Genomic DNA, 18,222 nt, shown 5'->3' with positions numbered 1-18,222 from the left:
TTTTGCCACATTGTCTCCAACACAAAGCTTTAGAATGATCTTTAAAAATTGTAGTTTAAGGATTAAAAAATATTTCAGGCAAATTGATGCACTTCAAATATTTTCTGTTGCAGACAAAACAAATGGTAATTCCTTGTTGTAAGTTGATCTATATTTCTTTCTTTTTCATATTTTATGTTCATAAGGATACAAGAGTGGTTTTTTGGGGGGGGGGGGGGCGTAACAGAAAATAATTGAGAAGCACTGATTTACTGTATTATAGATTCACTGGCTGACCCGCCACCTGTTCTGTCGGCCGGGAGCTGCGTCGCTGATCCACGACTCGTTTATCGGCTTGCGGCTTTTTAAAACAAAGCACGTCCCCATTAACCAGCCAAAGACTTGCGGAACTAGCCTGTCTACACGTCACGTGCAGTCTGCGCATTCGCGACAGTTTGTTCGTAAGATGCAAGTGCGGTTCAGGAGGTTCAATCCTGCTTCTGCTTCTCCCAAAATGTCAGGTGGAATTGCTGTTTTGTTTCCTCTGCATGTGAAGGACCTTAACAAGACAACTCGTCTTAATCAGAGCCGTCCTTGCACCACCTCTACCAGACAGCAATATATTCATCAAAATTACAGTCTTAGGTTGTCTTCAGTAAGAGTCAGAATCAAAGAGGCCAAGTCAAACACGAAGAATGGCGATACAATCAGATCAATCAAGTCAGATCAGTCAAGTTCTGTTAAAGACAGTTCAATACTGTTCAGAGAGTCCACTTATAAGGTTTTAAAAAGAAATGTAGCGCTCGCCATCTCCCTCCAACCTTCCTCCAGGCACTGCTGGGATGTTACTCATGTGAGGCAGGGGTCGCAGCCAGCACTGTCGCTGGCAATGCATGTCTACATGAACTCAGAATGTGTGTGTGTGTGTGGGGGGGCTAGGTAAATACAAATGTTAGTAAATGTTACTGTTTAACTCAGGATAAATATTCTATCCCATCCATATTAACGTCAAATGTTACCTTTCATTTAGTCCGATCGGCGCTGATCATTTGACGGTTTCTTTCCATCCTGTGTTTCTCCACAGGGTCGACAGTAATCATGTACGATGCTGCCAAGGTATCATCCCCTAAGGACGGCGCAAACGGGCTGGCCCAGTCCGTTGTCCCCAGACCGGGGGCAGGGATTGCAGCTAAAGGTGAGGAGGGACATCCCGGAACGGAGGAGGAACCCAAAGCAGAACCTGTCCTGGTGAAGAAGCCACACAGAGAGATTCTGGACCACGAGAGGAAGAGGAGGGTCGAGCTTAAATGCATGGAACTTCAGGAGATGATGGAGGAGCAGGGGTAAGTAAAACCATGGCGCCGGATAGAATGCGCCTTGTGCAAAACGAGTGCATGAATTTAAAAAAGTTACAATAACAATCTTTAACACATCATTTATTCATTATTTCTGCCACTGATGACCAATCATCAATGGCATTATGCATATTTCCTAATTGTTTCAAGTCCCTTTAATACCATGGGCTTTTATGCCCCCGCCAAAGTGAGCATTTCTAGTCTCCCCTGCATGAAGGAGCCTTGGTGAAAAATACGTTTGAGAGTAGTCATAGAAAAAGGTTTTAGTCAGGAAGGTGTTTATTAAATCGTAATGTAGCGAACACTCCATTGTCCACGTTATTTGATGTTCCATTAGCGTTTCCAGCGAAACAGCCTTTTGTATCTTTTATTTTCAATTGAATTATAGAATAAAAATATTTCTAAACAATTGAATTCTTGAAGTGTTTGGAGCAGATGCTGTGAAATCATTTTCAGTCTGGTGGAGAACTTGACATTGACAGGTTTGCACCTGAAAGTAGTGTTGTAGTCAAGACCACACCAACAGAGACCAAGACATTATCGAAACGAGAGAGTATCAAGACATTTAGAGGCCGAGGCAAGACAAAGACATTTAGAGGCTACGACAGTACAAAGCCATTTTTCCCATTAAGTTTGCAATTAAAACAAATTCTGTTATGTTGTTTTTGAACCACCAGTACAATGAAACAAAACTTAAACCTAAAGCTTAAAGCTAAAGATTTAAAGCTTGTTGTGAGACACATCTTGTCCTTATTTTAGGGTCTGACGGACGCTACAGTATTGTTTCACTTCTACAAATTATTCAATCACACTTATTAAAACTGAAATGACCTGAAAAGCCACGATAAATGTCATTTCACAAGGAACATTTAAAAGAAAAAGTCTGGAATAATGCTTAAGTTTGGGTTTTCTATTCAGCAAGGTCTTTTTGAAATAATTTTCTTGAACGTGGGTCTTTAACTGCCATTTTGGCACTTTGCCAGCCAACGTAGGTGCACAGCCATAAACATTTACCATAACAGAGAAAGAAAGGCAATGTCCTTTTTAGAAGTATTAATTCTGGTGAGCAGCCATAATTGCAGCGCCATGTCTCTATTCACTTTCTCTGTGCAGGGGACGTGTCACTCCAGGTGTGACACCTGGACGGCACCGCAGCTGCTGCATTCTGCGTTTCTCAATTATCACGGTACTACTGGCCAAGTCTCGACTGGTCTTAATCAATAATCCCGAATCCGCCCCGTCCGAGACCGAGTAACAATGCCTTTGATTCTGAGACGGGACCGATACCCTTAAAAAGCCCGTGAACTACAACACTACCCGAAAGGCTTAAAAAGCTGCACTGAAATATTACCTTCACATTATGTTACCTGCCAAAACATATTATGAAATATTGAAAAGAAGAAATAAGTAAATGAAAACAAGCCCCCACAGAGAACCGTAGTGCATGTTGCAGTGGTGCAAAGTAGCGGCGGCCATTTTTAGTCCTAAAGGAAATGAGTTGGGATTAGTACGTGTCAGATGTAATGTTTGGCATCTGATAGGAGCAACAGTGTGATCCTTTTCTTTATTTAAAAGCAGTACATCCTTCTTTTTTGTATGATGGTAAATTTTAACGAGTGAAGCAAATTTCCCTGACGCTAAACTGATATTAGCGATGTTACGACCCGGCCTAGGGGAACTGATGTGTACATGAAGCAGTGTAGGTGGGTTGGTATACAAGCGGTTTTATTTGAGCACAACAGAAACCGCTGAAGAAAACAAGAACACAAAAAACACACTCCAAAATGGAGGTGGAAAACACAAAACAATGGGGAAGCATGGCTTCAGGGCGGGCCCAGGCCAAAACAACAAACAAAAACCAGTCACTCTACCAGCTCGTCTACACCCTAGGTCTAGGAGGAAACAAAAATACAATACTTAATCCTAACTAACGCTAACAAAAACAGGAGAAAACGGTTCAAATGAAATGGCAGCCACACCCCTACTGCTTCCCCATGCACCGCAACATACACAGGCATAAACTGACTCTCCACACAGTCCCACAGTCCCACAGGTAACCCTCAGGTGTCACACAGTCCTACTCTCTCGCAACGACACTCTCTGCACATTCAGAGGCTCAAAAGCAAAGACTGACTGGCGAGTACAGATCTTAAGTCTGGCTGCCCGTCAGCGGCTCATCAGCTGATCCGTTGCAGCTGCTGGGGAGGGGGTACCAGCTGAGCATTGGGAGGCGGAGTCTGTCACCTGGTTGAAGCTGGGATGGGCTACAGAGCTCTCACACCTACTGAGAAAACACAGCACCTTTCCAACACAGCACAGCCCCACCCCCACACAGGAACGGCGGGGGCCGTAACAAGCGACGTTCCCGGTCTGAAGACAGCTGCATCTTGGAAACTCTTGGTCTACAGCCCCAACCCCATGAGTCAGTGTGTTCTTTTCACTCTTCTAGCGGTGCCTTCTCATGAAGAGGGGACATGTTTTAGAGATGAGTTATTTATGGCCAAAACTACTGCGTCCTTCGAATTCAGCCTTCAAAATGGTATTAAACAAGTCAATAAAACAATTTGCTGTTGAATTAATTCAAACTTCTTCTTTTTTTAAATGTTTTGTTTGATAAAACACGACACAAAAGGTGACCCTTTTGTGTCATGACATAGAGGACAGCTTCCAGGCAGGTAAGAAGGCAGGTGCTGTCTTCTTGGACCTCACAGCTGCCTATGACACTGTCTGGCTGCCCGGGCTACATATGAAGCTTCTGAAAACCATCCCGGACAAGCACATGGTGAGCTTCATTATGGAGATGCTGAGCAACCGCAGCTTTAAGCTCCACACCAGCAACAGCCAAAGCAGTAGGGTAAGAAGACTTAGGAACGGTGTCCCACAGGGCTCTGTGCTAGCACCGATGTTATTTAACATCTACATCCACGACCTACCCCTAGCAGCATCAAGAAAGTATGGCTATGCAGACGACCTGGCAATACTGCTCAGCAAACCCTCGTGGGAAGCAGTAGAGGAGGGCCTTACAGAGGATATGGACATTCTATCATCTTACCTGAAGGACTGGCAACTCAAGCTCAGTGTCGAGAAGACTGTTGCAACAATGTTCCACCTCTACAACAGGGAAGCAACACGCAAAATCAACATCATCGCTGACAATGCACAGCTACAGGCCCAGTCCTGTCCGACATACCTTGGCGTGAAGCTCGACAGAACACTGTCCTTTAAACAACATCTGGACTGTGTTAAAGGAAAGACCACTGCCCGGTCAGCACTGATACGGCGTTAAGCCGGAACCACGTGGGGAGCCTCCTCAAAGACGCTGCGTATCTCCACCGAGGCCCTGGTCCTGCCTGCTGCTGAGTACTGTGCCCCAGTCTGGAGCCGTAGCCCCCATGTCCAAAAGCTGGATGCTGCACTCAACAGCGCACTACGGACTCCGGATGCCTACGTGCCACTCCAACCAACCAACTGCCAGTTCTTGCTGGAGTCGCCCCGCAGAGATCAGGCGAGAGGCATCCATACTAGCTCTCGCTCGGAAGGCACATCTGAGCGAATCCCACCTCCTCCACAAGGTTGTCATGGAGACACCACATCATACCCGCCTCAAGTCCCGTCGCCCTTTTGCCACACAGGCCCAGGAACTGCTTCGTACGACACCAGCTGACAGATCTAAGGAATCCTGGGTGAAGGCCAGATGGAGGGACCAATGGATGGTGGCAGTACCATCCAGGCTCCACCGCTACATGGAGGATCCAACAGATGTCCCTGGCCAGGACCTGCCCCACAAGGAGTGGAATACCCTCATCCGCCTGCGGACAGGAGTTGGACGCTTTGGTGCAATAATGCAGAAGTGGGGTCTTGCAGTGCCCGCTGCGGATGTGGGATCCATCACAGACTGTAGACCATGTGCTGACCAGCTGCCCCATATACCGCCCACCAAATGGTGATCAGGGCTTAATTGACTTGGACGATGACACACTGGACTGGCTTGCTGCAACAGAGCTGAAGATCTAAGGGCATACGACAGAAGAAGAAGATAAAAAATGAAAAAATGAAACCCATAACCACAGCTCAAATACGGCAATGCATGTAGTAGATTCATACACGACTAAAAGTCATTTTGTATGCTTGTTGTTGTTGTGTACAGTCGTCCCTCGTTTATCGTGGGTTTTACATTCCATTACAACCCTCCCACATGATAGGTGAAAATCAGCAAAGTAGAGACACCATATTTATGTATTTATTTATAGTGAAACTTTACCTTTATGACCGCTCCCTCAACCAATCGTCTGCTGTATTACCCTTTATCACACACCTACACTAACTGGATGAGCGAGGAACACCAAGGGGAGACGCTGGAAGAAAATGATGCTTCAATCAATGAGCCATGCTATCAGAATCAGTTTATTGCCATTGTCAATGAGGGTATACAGACTAGGAATTTGTTTCGGTGAAACATGTAACATAAGTTAACGACAAATAATAAAATGCAAACTACAGCGCCATGCTATAGGCCAGGGTATGCCGCAAAATCCACAAAGTTAAAAACATACGGAACCCACCACAAAAACGGCAGCATCTGGAGTGGATCCACAGATGTGTATCAGCAGCAGTAAAAACTAACAGTGCAAGTTACCGGTTATAAAGTCTTCATGAGTCCCATATAGAATTATTAAATGTCAATGAGTTCGATACAGAATTGTGTTCATGAGTCTTACAGCCGAGGGGAAGAAGCTGTTCTTGTGGAGGGAGGTTCTGGTCCGGATGGACCGTAGCCTCCTGCCTGAGGGGAGAGGGTCAAAGAGTCCGTGTCCAGGATGAGAAGGGTCCTCCGAGTCCTGGAGACATGCAGGTCCTGGAGCGACGGCAGCTTGCAGCCGATCACCTTCTCCGCAGCACGTACAATGCGCTGCACTCTGTGTCTGTCCCTGGTGGTGGCGCCAGCGTACCACACGGTGATGGAGGAGGTGAGGACGGACTCCACGATGGAGGTGTAGAACTGCACCAACATCTGGGTCGGCAGCTTGAGTTTCCTCAGCTGCCGCAGGAAGTACATCCTCTGCTGAGCCTTCTTGGTGAGGGAGCTGATGGTCGGCTCCCACTTGAGGTCCCGGGTGATGGTGGTGCCCAGGAAGCGGAAAGTGGACCAGGAGCTCAAAAGACTTGAGTCCTGTGATCCTTGGCTTCTTGGGGACAGGAACAATGGTGGATGATTTGAAGCAGGACTCCAGGGAGGTGTTAAATATGTCTGTGAAGACAGGAGTCAGCTCACTGGCACAATGTTTCAGGGTGGGGGGGGAAACATTGTCCGGCGCCGCAGCTTTACGGGGGTTCAGCTTCATGAACCATCTGTTGCTCCTGGATGCAGAGGGTGGGGGGAGTTTCTGTGGAGGCCTTTAATGAGCATGCCGTGCACAATCTCATGTGTTTTCTCAGAGAGATCTCATTCAATCTGTCCAGTACCATACCAATACTGTATTTTCTATGTTGCAATACTGTATATGTGTTGTAATATATATGTTTTAATACATTTGTGTACTGTTTTTTCCCTTAGGCTAGAAAATTCTTATTTTAACAAAAGAAATTATAAAAATCATGTACATTTTGTTCATATTAATACATATGTCCGGCAAGAAAATCCACGGAAAGTGAACCGCGATATAGCGAGGGATGACTGTATTTGCAGCTGCCATCTGAATTTGGTGCTAATGGCTAAGGCCGGCAGTGGCTCAGTGGGTTGGGCCTTGGGCTGGGAGAAGTCCACTGGTTTACCCAGCCCAGCCTCGAGTGTGGACTGGTGGCTGGAGAGGGGCTAGTCTGCCTCCAGAGCACTGCTGAGGTGCCCTTGTGCCCCCGTCCCCCCAACTTCTCCAGGTGTGCAGATCATGGTGGGGCCTTCACCCTGTTCCCTCTCCGCATGCTAGGGCCCCGATGCATGTGTGTGGTTGTTTCGAGGGGCCCGTTGAACTGTAAATACACTTTCGTTGCGTTTTCAGTATGACATATAAAGGCTTTCTTTCTTTATCCTTGAGTAAAGATATTTTGTGAGGAAGCAGTCAGCATCAAGCATGAGATGTAGTCTGGGTCATTAGCATAATATGTGTCCTCCAGCGCAAAGTTGGGAAGGACTCAGTGAGTGCTCACACCACAACCGTGAACATTTTAGTTACTGCTTTCAACTCTAATCCGTCAACGCTTCACACACACAAACACATTCCGCTGCACGAATAACCACAGCTTGTAGGCAAAACTCTAGGCTAACTGAGACTTTAATTAGTGATGGGCTCTGTGATCCCGCGTCTTTCCCCGCTGATATCTCCTGACATTTTATTCTCATCACATTTGTCATTTACAGAAATCTGGCTAATCCTCGATACTTACAGGGAGAATTATTTCATTAAAACAGGCAAAGATAATTAATAACATTTTGTTTTGCTTTTGGGTGGCATGGTGGCATAGTGGTTAGCGCTGTCACCTTAACAGCAAGAAGGTACCAGGTTTGATTCCTATCTTTGCGGAGTTTGCCTGTTCTCCCCGTGTCGGCGTGGGTTTTCTCCGGGTTCTCCGGTTTCCTCCCACCTCCAAAAACATGCAATTTAGGTGAATTGGCTACCCCAGATTGTCAATAGTGTGTGTGCATGAACGGTTGTCAATTCAATTCAATTCAGTTTTATTTCTATAGCGCCAGATCACAACATAAAGTCATCTCAAGGCACTTTACAGGATTAGCAGGGAAAGACCTGCAGGGAAACACAGAACCCAACTTGACCCACAAGAGCAACGGAGGCAAGGAAAAACTTCCCTTTAACGGGCAGAAACCTTGGACAGAACCTAGGCTCATGGTGGACGGCCATCTGTCTGGCCGGCTGGGTTGAGAGAGAGAGAGAGAGAGAGAGAGAGAGAGAGAATGGCAGGTCGGAGGAGAGTCAAAAACAAGGAGATGGATAGGGAAGTGATAGCAAGACAGAGCAGGAGCAGACAAAAACAAAATGCTAATGCTAGCGATATAAAGCTATAAATGCTAATGCTAGCGACGTGGACTTCAGTGTTGAGGGACACAGGTCCAGGTTCTGCAGCACCACGGACAGAAGGACCTGAAAGAGAGAGAGGGACAAAGAGAGGGAGAGAGAGCACAAGACTACAGGGAAGAGAGAGAGATTACTGACATATATTTATAACATGAATAACCAGATAAAGGGGGAGGAGCTCAGTGTGTCATGATGTTAAGCCACCAGTGCTGCCTAATGACAGCATATTGATTATACTGATTACTGCATCGATTAGTTATAAGCTTTGTTAAAAAGGAAAGTCTTTAATCTACTCTTGAACACAGAGATGGTGTCTGTCTCACGAACCAATCAGGGAGCTGATTCCACATTAAAGGAGCTTGATAACTGAAAGCTCCGCCCCCCTGTCTGCTCTTGGAAATTTTTGGAACCACGAGCAGGCCAGCGTTTTGGGACCGCAGGGTCCTAGTGGGGCAATACGGGATAATCATCTCTGTAAGGTAAGGAGGGGCCTGGCTGGTGAGGGCTTTAAAAGTAAGTAGAAGGATTTTATATTCAATCCGTTCCCTAACAGGAAGCCAATGCAGAGACGCCAGAACAGGGGAAATGTGTTCTCTCAGTCTGGTTCCTGTTAGAACCCGAGCTGCTGCGTTCTGGATTAGCTGGAGATGTTTAATAGACCTTTTTGGGCAGCCGGACAGTAAGGAGTTGCAGTAATCCAGTCTGGAAGTCACAAAAGCATGGTCTCTGTGTGGCCCTGCAATGCGCGGGCAACGCATTTGGGCTGAAGTCTGCCTCTCGCCCATAGCAAGCTGGGATAGGCTCCAGTAACTCCCATGACCCGCAAAGCGGAAAAGCGGGAGAAAATGAATTGATGTTTTGCTTTTTTGGGGGTGGTCAAGACTTGATACACACCAATGATTTTCTCCCCATCCCTCCTTCCCTGAGCAGGAAGGGGTTTGTCAGGCAGACTTGAAGACTTTAGAGATTTGAGGTAGACAGACCTCGTTAAGACTACAGGGTAATGAATGGATGGGAACAGATGCTGCAGGACAGCGTCCCTCTTTTCTGTCTCAAACAGATGCTGCAGGACAGCGTCCCTCATTTCTGTCTTAAACAGATGCTGCAGGACAGCGTCCCTCTTTTCTGTTTCAAACAGATGCTGCAGGACAGCGTCCCTCATTCCTGTCTCAAACAGATGCTGCAGGACAGCGTCCCTCATTTCTGTCTCTAACAGATGCTGCAGGACAGCGTCTCTCATTTCTGTCTCAAACAGATGCTGCAGGACAGCGTCCCTCATTTCTGTCTCAAACAGATGCTGCAGGACAGCGTCCCTCATTCCTGTCTCAAACAGATGCTGCAGGACAGCGTCCCTCATTTCTGTCTCTAACAGATGCTGCAGGACAGCGTCCCTCATTTCTGTCTCAAACAGATGCTGCAGGACAGCGTCCCTCATTTCTGTCTCAAACAGATGCTGCAGGACAGCGTCCCTCATTTCTGTCTCAAACAGATGCTGCAGGACAGCGTCCCTCATTTCTGTCTCAAACAGATGCTGCAGGACAGCGTCCCTCATTTCTGTCTCAAACAGATGCTGCAGGACAGCGTCCCTCATTTCTGTCTCAAACAGATGCTGCAGGACAGCGTCCCTCATTTCTGTCTCAAACAGATACTGCAGGACAGCGTCCCTCATTCCTGTCTCAAACAGATGCTGCAGGACAGCGTCCCTCATTCCTGTCTCAAACAGATGCTGCAGGACAGCGTCCCTCTTTTCTCTTTCAAATACCGCAGTCAGAAAATAGCACACACCAGAATAGTTTAATCTATAAAGATATATTTAATAAGATCTACTAACATTTTTTTGGGTAGATTATTGTCGTATAATCAGAAATAGGTTGAGCCTATCACAGCTATTTAGAAATGTAGTCACGGTCATTAAATTATGCTACTGTACATTTGATCTGGAATAAACTAAGCAATTTACACACAATGCTACCAAAAACTTAGTCTAAGAAGTAATAGAACTCCAATATTACCATGCTTGACAAGAACAGTATCCATAGATTTCGGTCGTGCTGATATTCAGCTGAAGTGAGTTTGAGTAGCTCTGTTTTTTCTGAGTCCTGTAGCACGATGCAGCGATGCTTATTTCTACAAAACGGAGTGAAAAAAGCCTTCACTGAAATATTTAAAGCCACTCTGTGTGCTCCTCAGTGAAATATAGGTATCCATGAAATACCTGATCAAGAAATCAATGGGAATATCTTTCAGCTTTGCCATTGAATGCAATAGGTTTTCATCCATTTTGGTCACATAGCATCAGAGTCACCTCTCTGTCACATTACAGGGTGGGAGGGGGCGTGTCACGGAATGTTCTATAGACCCGTTACTTGTTTTTAAACATTGCGACATTGTTGTTTTTGGGTGGGCAGGGCTTAGCTGGGAGCAAAAGCGGCAACTGGAAGCTATGCTTAAAAGCGGCAGCTAGCGAGTATCGGACGGTATTTCCTTCACAATGATGATGATGAATATATTTATTAGATAGAATGTTAGAGTACAAGTACAGTCAAACAGTAGCATGTATTACAGTACAAGTACAGTCACACAGTAGCATGTATTACAGTACAAGTACAGTCACACAGTAGCATGTATTACAGTACAAGTACAGTCACACAGTAGCATGTATTACAGTACAAGTACAGTCACACAGTAGCATGTATTACAGTACAAGTACAGTCAAACATCCTGTCTAAGAGGAGCATTTCTAAAAAGCCCTTGCGGTCTTGTTTCCGTTGAAAGTCCTTCGTACATAAATCATCCACAATTAACAATACAAATAAAAATAAAACCAATATTCAATAACTCAATTGATGCAAAGTAACATTAGAAAAATAAAATGATTTTACACCACCGATGCAAACTAACAATAAATCTAAAATAAATTACACCACTGATGCAAAATGACAATGAATGACAATAGATCACATAAATTACAAAGACACTTAATATGTGCAACGTAGGTGGACAAAAAAGGAGGGGGGGTTTGATCCGGAGAGAGTCGTGATGACTATCTCCATTTCTGTCCCCCTGAAAGGTGTATTTTTAGGGCCGTTTTGAAGGAGGCCAAAGAGGTGCATGTTTTGAGGGCGGGAGTCAAACAGTTCCACCCTTGGGGGGCAGTATTGTAAAAAGATGATTTACCCATGTTGGTCCTATAGGAGGGGGTAATCAGGTTGTTGTTTGAGCTCCCTCTAGTGTTGTGGCTGTGGGTGTCACTAAATCTGTGGAGGTGTTTATTCAGGTATGCAGGGATTGAGGGGACTGAGGGCAGAGCTGCATTGACTATTTTAAATGCCAATCCCATTTTGAGCTGTTTAACCCTGTCTTCTACCCTGAGCCATTTTAGGCTAGCAAAATGTCCAGGAAGAAGGTGGGTCATGGGCCCCAGATTGAGGAGTAGCCGAATCAGTTTGTTTTGGGACGTTTGGAGCCTGGTTTTCAGGGACATTTTGATGTTTGAATACCAGGAGGTGCTAGCATAGTCAAAGAGGGGCTGAACGAGGCTCCAGCAAGCGTCCGGAGACAAAAGCAGACATTCTGCCCAAAAATCTTGTTCTTTGATTTACTTTTTTGATCACCTTAGTTGCCATACTATCGCCAGACAGGTATTTGTCAAGAACACAGCCCAAATAGGTAATCTCTTCTTTGCTCGAGATTACTGTATTATCGACTGTGACCTTGAAATCATTAACATTTATCTCACGTAGAGAGTGTTTAGACCCAAAAAGAATCGATTCGGTTTTTCCAAGATGTAGTGACAGTTTGCCAAGTACGGATTCTGGTGAGCTCAGAGCTGAGAGCTTCCTCAACCTGCACTTTGTCCTCTCCCGAAATCAGGAGTGCTGAGTCATCAGCAAACAGGAACAATTTGCAGTTACAGGCAGCACTCGTGTCGTTAATGTATAGGAGGAACAGTAACGGCCCTAGAATGCTGCCTTGAGGAACCCCACAGGGTCACCGGGAGGGACGAGGACAAGGTTCCGTTTATGTCCACCATTTGTTCTCGTCCCTCAAGGTACGATTTCATCCAGTTTGTTGATGTGCTATCAAAACCAATCGCCCCTAGTTTATTCAATAGGATTGAACGGTTAACGGGGTCAAAGGCCTTCTGGAGGTCCAGCATGACCATGCCGCAGTATTTGCCCGAGTCTACTTCACGCTTGACGTAGTCGGTCAGATATATGAGGCATGTGTCAGTGGAGTGGGATGTTCTGAAGCCTGATTGGAATTCAAAGAGCAGGCTGTGCTCGGCGAGGTAGCGGTTGATTTGCTCCTGGATTATTCTCTCCATAACCTTTGAGATGGAACAAAGGATGGAAACAGGGCGGTAGTTGGCAGGTTCTAATTTGTTTCCTTTTTTATACAGAGGGATAACCCGCGCCGTCTTGAAATCCTGTGGGACGTGGCACTGATTGATGGATAAATTTATCAGATGGGTTACCACGGGGGCGATAGAGACAGCTGCGTCTCTGAGGAACTGGGTGGGTATGTTGTCAAGGCCTGTGGCCTTGTTAGGTTGAAGGGCAATTAGTTGCTTTAGCACATCAACAGTATTTACAGGTGTGTGTAAGGAATTTCCATATTAAATGGAATTCCACAACGTAATTACACGTCGACACCACTAGGAACGCACAACATTTAATTTGGTATAGGTTTGACCGATTTCCATGAACGTCTCATTTGGTGACGTCACACACAACACAGATAAACATGGGCTTAGATTGGCTGGGGCAAAGTCCCGCCTTCAGGGGACAGAATGACGTGAGGACGAAGCAGGAAGCATCTTCATTCCAACCAAGCACGGGCACGAGAGCTGTGTTGGAATCTCAGCGCTGATATCTGAACTAACTTGTACTGATCTGTTAATTATATAAATGTCTTAATCTTAACCCACATTCTCCTCATTGATTACGCACCCACAACGGAGAACAAGAACCGGAAGAGGGTTTGGTAAAACCCTACATGTGAAAGAGAAAGTGTCCTTTTTAGCACCTAGCTTCTCATAGTAGTTTGGATGTGGTCAGAACCGTACAGACCTGAATGCGGGGTGAGTTTGCTGACCAACAGGGGGCAATAGTGGTGAAAAAGCTGTTAAAACAATTAGCTAGCACCAACCTGTCGGTCTGGAGCGAACCACTTGAGTTAATGCAGATATTACTGGTTTTTGTTTGGAGTCTGTTGCTGCAGCCTAATTGTTTTAGGGCCTCCCACAGTTTTTGTGGGTTGCTTTTGTTTGCCTCAATGTTCTCATTTAAGAAATTCTTTTTTGCATTTTTTATCATTTTGTTAACCTCATTGCGTAGTTTTCTGCTTTTTTCAATTAGTTCCTCATTGTTGGTTTTTCTGTACTCAGAGTAACATTTGTTTCTGAGCTTGATGGCATTCAATATTTCCCCCTTCATCCACGGTTCTGTACGGGTTCTGACCCAAACAGCTGTTATGGGTGCTATCTTTTCAATTACAGACAGAAATGCAGATTTAAAGGAAGACCAGGTCCCCTCGACAGAGGCGGAGTTTAAAGTTTCAGACCAATCAGTTTCCTCCAGCGCTGTTGTTAGAGCTTCTGGGGAGTAATGCTTCATGGTTCTGCAGTTGATTGTGGATCAATGAGCTGCAGGTCTATGAATTTTACGAGTGCAGAAGATCATGTTGTGATCACTTAAACTGCACTCGATGACACCACTGTTTTTGATTCTAGATTTGTCTGATGTCAGGATTAGATCTATGATGGTTCTATAGGTGGTGCTTATCCTTGTAAATTGCTGAATCAGCTGGGTAAAGTTATGCAGATTACAGAAGCTGCTGAAGGATTTGAAAGTCGGGGTGTCTTTCCGAAGGACATTGGTGTTACTTTTTTTTTTTTTTTTTACCTTGTCTGCATTCGTGCTCCACAGTGACGGACACAACGTCAGTCACTGCTGGAGTTCTATGCAATTTTTATTCTTATAGTGATTGTGACCGTCACCTGCCCTCTTGGCAGACTAGCCTATTCCTATTTTATTGGTTTTATTTCCTGCTTACCGTCGTAGAGGGCTGTGCACACCGCAGTGAACATACAACATGAACAAACAAAAAGTGACAAATACACAGTGTTCTGAGAAGAAAGTGCAATGGATTTATTTGTGCCCCTTAATTCTACCCCTTCCATCCAATCATCACCAAGAGTTGTCCCAATACACCAGGTTCACATTCGTCTCTAGAGGAAAGTATGGATCACCAAGTTCTCAGATCTGAAGAAAAAGAGAGAGAGCATAGTGAGAGCCACAAGCACTAACCCAGCAACCTCCACTAACTCAGAGATCTGTGTGCGGGGTTGACTCTCTAAACGAGTTTTAATAGGTGCTGGAGTGGTGGATCTGGCATGCGTGAAACCTCCACCTAAGAACGGGGCAGCCATCCCGGACCCAACAATGGCGACATAAGCCCCCAGATCACCCCAAGCAGCTACAGCAACCCAAGAACGACCACCATGGCCCCACCAGAGCCACACGCAGAAGAACCAGTCCAGGGCCCGGGGGGCAACTTACACCAACACAGCCGACGAAACCTAGGCCAGCGCAGCGGCACGGGGCACAGTGGGCCGGCCTGGCGCCCCACCAGCACCCAACACCACGCCCCCCCCAACCACCCGCCCCCCTCCCAGCACCCTCCACCCATCCCACACACCCCCCACAGTCCCCCAGCCCCCCCCACGGCCCAGCCCCCCCCCACCCCCCACCCCCCACCACCGCCCCCCACCGCCGAGCTCGGGCAACCCCCCAACCCAGCGAACCAGCGTCTGGGGAACGGGAGTAGACAGTGCAGGGGCTTCAGCCCTATCCGACCCTATACAGCCATTTGGGAGGAGAGTATTATTCCCTGGGATGGAGAGTAGGGAGCAGGAGGCCGGACCACCGTCCCACCCCAAGCCCAGCCCGCTAAGGCCCCACATGCCGCGCCAAGGCCAAAAATAAATAAATTGATTATGAACCCCCCCCCATACCCTGTCTATATGGCTCCCCAGATCCCAGACTGGGGAACCCTCCCAACACCGTGAATGTGTGGACACCCAGGTGCTATATACACATGTATGTAGTGCGTTAAAATTTGGGGCAGGAGGGGCCAGACGGGGGATGCGGAGGAGGGCAACGGCGCACTCCTGCCCTGCGCCCTCCCCCTTATCTCCCCGCCTAGCACCCGCGTAACCCCATGTGGTGCATTAAAATGGGGGGGGGGGGTTGCAGAGGGACGCTCGGTGAACGCCCCCCAGCACCAGGCCCCCCAGGTGCATGTACCCTATGTGTATATTTACAAATGTGTTGTGCTAAGGTGGTGAGTTAAGAGGCGCAGCACATGAGGCCCCAGCCAACCAGGCGGGGGGAGGAGGGAGCCCGACCATAGTCCCCAGCCTCACCCATCCCACCCACATGTGTCAGAGGGCCCAACCATGCACAGGGCCTGGATCGAGCGCCGCCCCCGACGCATCCCACCCATCCCCCATAATCAAGCCCCCAGGAAGGAGGGAGCCGCGAGGCCCCGGCGGGAGGCAGGATGCCGGAAGAGGAGATGCGGGGAGAGAGGGGAAGGGGGAGACCACGAGGGGAGAGGAAGGGAGGCAAAGGAGAGGGGAGAGGGGCAAGGGGGAGGCAGGACAGGAGACGAGACCAAGGAGAAGAGGGCGAGCAGGGGACGGGGAGGGTGGAGGAGAGAGGTCAGGGAGGAGGGAGGGGAGGTGAGGGGGCCATGGCCACGCCAGGTCACCAGCCGGACCCCGGCCGCTACTACCAGCAGAGGAGTGACAGACTGCGCCAGCTCAGTGCCATCCCGAACGCATAGGCCAGCACCCCCGCATGGCAGCCTAGCGGAACACCGGCGGCCGCCCGAGAAGCATGCGCCACCCAGCAGAGACCCGAGGAGCCGGGTTGCACATATCAAGCCACGGGGACAGCCCCTGAAGAGTTAGCCCAGCATGCAACAGCCCCGGAGATCAACCATCCTTGTGTGAAGAACATTGAGCTGGAGACTGGAGCTGAAACATAGAAAGTTAGAATGGCTGGGTGGCGATGTATTTCTGAGATCCACTCGGTCCTGGATACAGAAAACAGAAACAAGCAGCATTACCATTTACATCGTTGTGGTGGCTTTCGCTAGCAGGCAGAATCAGGTTGTAATATTTATATTTAATGATTTAATAAAAGGAGACCAACTTTCTGTAAAATATTTCAAATGTTTTTTATTTATTTTTTTGGAAGCAGAGATTTTCTCCATTGATATGTGTTCTATGAGGAGATTCAACCAATGATTGATGTTTAAAGACTGTTTATTTTTCCAGTTAACGAGGATTGTTTTCTTGGCGATGGCGAGGGCTGCGAGTGTGGGGTGCGTATGTTTCTTAGAAATAACGATTTCTGCCAAGTCACCGAGTAGACAAGTGATCGGAGATAAAGGGAACGTACAATCCAAGATGGACGACAGTCTATGTGATACTGCGACCCAGAAATCCTGGACGGGTGAGCACAACCATAGGGCATGGAAATAAGTGTCAGCAGTATTTTGGGAGCATTGAGAGCAGATGTCAGATTCAGAAAAGCCCATTTTCTTCATCATATATTGAGTAATGTGTGTTCTATGAAGGATCTTATACTGGATGAGTTGAAGATTTCTGTGTTTTGTCATTTTAAATACATTTTCACAGATTTGTGTCCAAAAGTCATGATCTAGGGTTAGTGACAGATCCGTCTCCCATTTTGAGATGGGAAGAAGTAACGTATCTGTGCTTGAGAGGAGTTTATAAATCTTAGAAAGGGTCTTTTTAACTGTCGGGGAAATCTTTGTGACTTCCATAACAAATACAGGTGGCTGAGGCGGGCCCCGGAGCGTTGGAATTCTTTTCTTAATTGTATTCATTACCTGAAGATAGTAAAGGAAATTTCCGCTTCCGAGTTCATATTTTTGGAACAATTTTGTAGATGACATAAACGTATTGTCATGAAAGAGATGATGGAGTTGAGAGATTCCCTTCTGTTCCCACATACCTACATGGAAAGGTTGATTACTAGCCTGAAAGTCAGGGTTATTCCAGATTGGAGAGAACATGCAGGGTTCCAGTTTAGAATTTGTAACTTCTAACGCTTTCCACCAGGCGGACAAGGTGGAAGAAATCATCGGGTTTTTAAAACAGTTATGCCGTTTAATGGTTGTTGTGATAAAGGGGAGATCTGCGAGTCTAATATCCTTGCAGTCCTTCTGTTCCAATTCTAACCAGTAATTAGAGTCTCTATTCGGGTGCATCCATAGTACAAGATATTGTAGCTGGTTAGCCAAGTAATAATTCATAAAATTTGGGGCTTCCAGGCCTCCTTTAGATTTACTCCTCTGAAGGGTAGATAGACTAATTCTTGCTTTTTTATTTTTCCAGTAGAATTTGGTGATGGCTGAATCCAACGACTGGAAGCAGTTGGAAGTTGGTTTAAACGGAATCATTGAAAATAAATAATTTATTTGTGGTAAAATTTTCATTTTGATGGTGGCTATTCTTCCCAAAAGGGATATCGGGAGGTTATTCCAACGCTTCAGATCACTGCTGATTTTATCCAGAAGTGGGGTGAAGTTTAATCGGGTTAACTCAGACAGTTTAGGTGAAATATTTATGCCCAGGTACTTTAAATTGCCCGTAGGAAAGGAGTAGTTTGGGTCCTGGTCTGCAGGGTTCCATGACTTTTCTGTAATGGGAAGTAATGTTGATTTTGTCCAATTGATGGAATAGTCTGAAAGTTGTGAAAATTTAGCTATCAACTTGAATACTTCCTGCAGCGAATCCGAGGGTTCTTGTAAATAAAGCAGGA

General features: G+C 46.6%; 1 protein-coding gene across 1 annotated transcript in view; it reads left to right on the top strand.

Annotated features, from left to right (window-relative positions):
* The first annotated feature begins 1,077 nt into the window (after positions 1-1,077).
* The window catches only part of srrm3 (serine/arginine repetitive matrix 3), a 59,701-nt gene continuing 42,556 nt past the window's right edge, over positions 1,078-18,222 (top strand). Inside the window, exon 1 of the mRNA XM_068745010.1 lies at positions 1,078-1,322. Within this exon, the coding sequence (XP_068601111.1) occupies positions 1,078-1,322 (245 nt within the window). The remainder of the gene's footprint in view (positions 1,323-18,222) is intronic.

The sequence above is a fragment of the Brachionichthys hirsutus genome, chromosome 10 (genome assembly GCF_040956055.1).
Source record: "Brachionichthys hirsutus isolate HB-005 chromosome 10, CSIRO-AGI_Bhir_v1, whole genome shotgun sequence".
In the NCBI taxonomy this organism is placed as follows: Eukaryota; Metazoa; Chordata; class Actinopteri; order Lophiiformes; family Brachionichthyidae; genus Brachionichthys; species Brachionichthys hirsutus.
The sequence above is the reverse complement of the archived record's forward strand: the minus strand, read 5'-3'. Positions and strand labels throughout refer to the sequence as shown.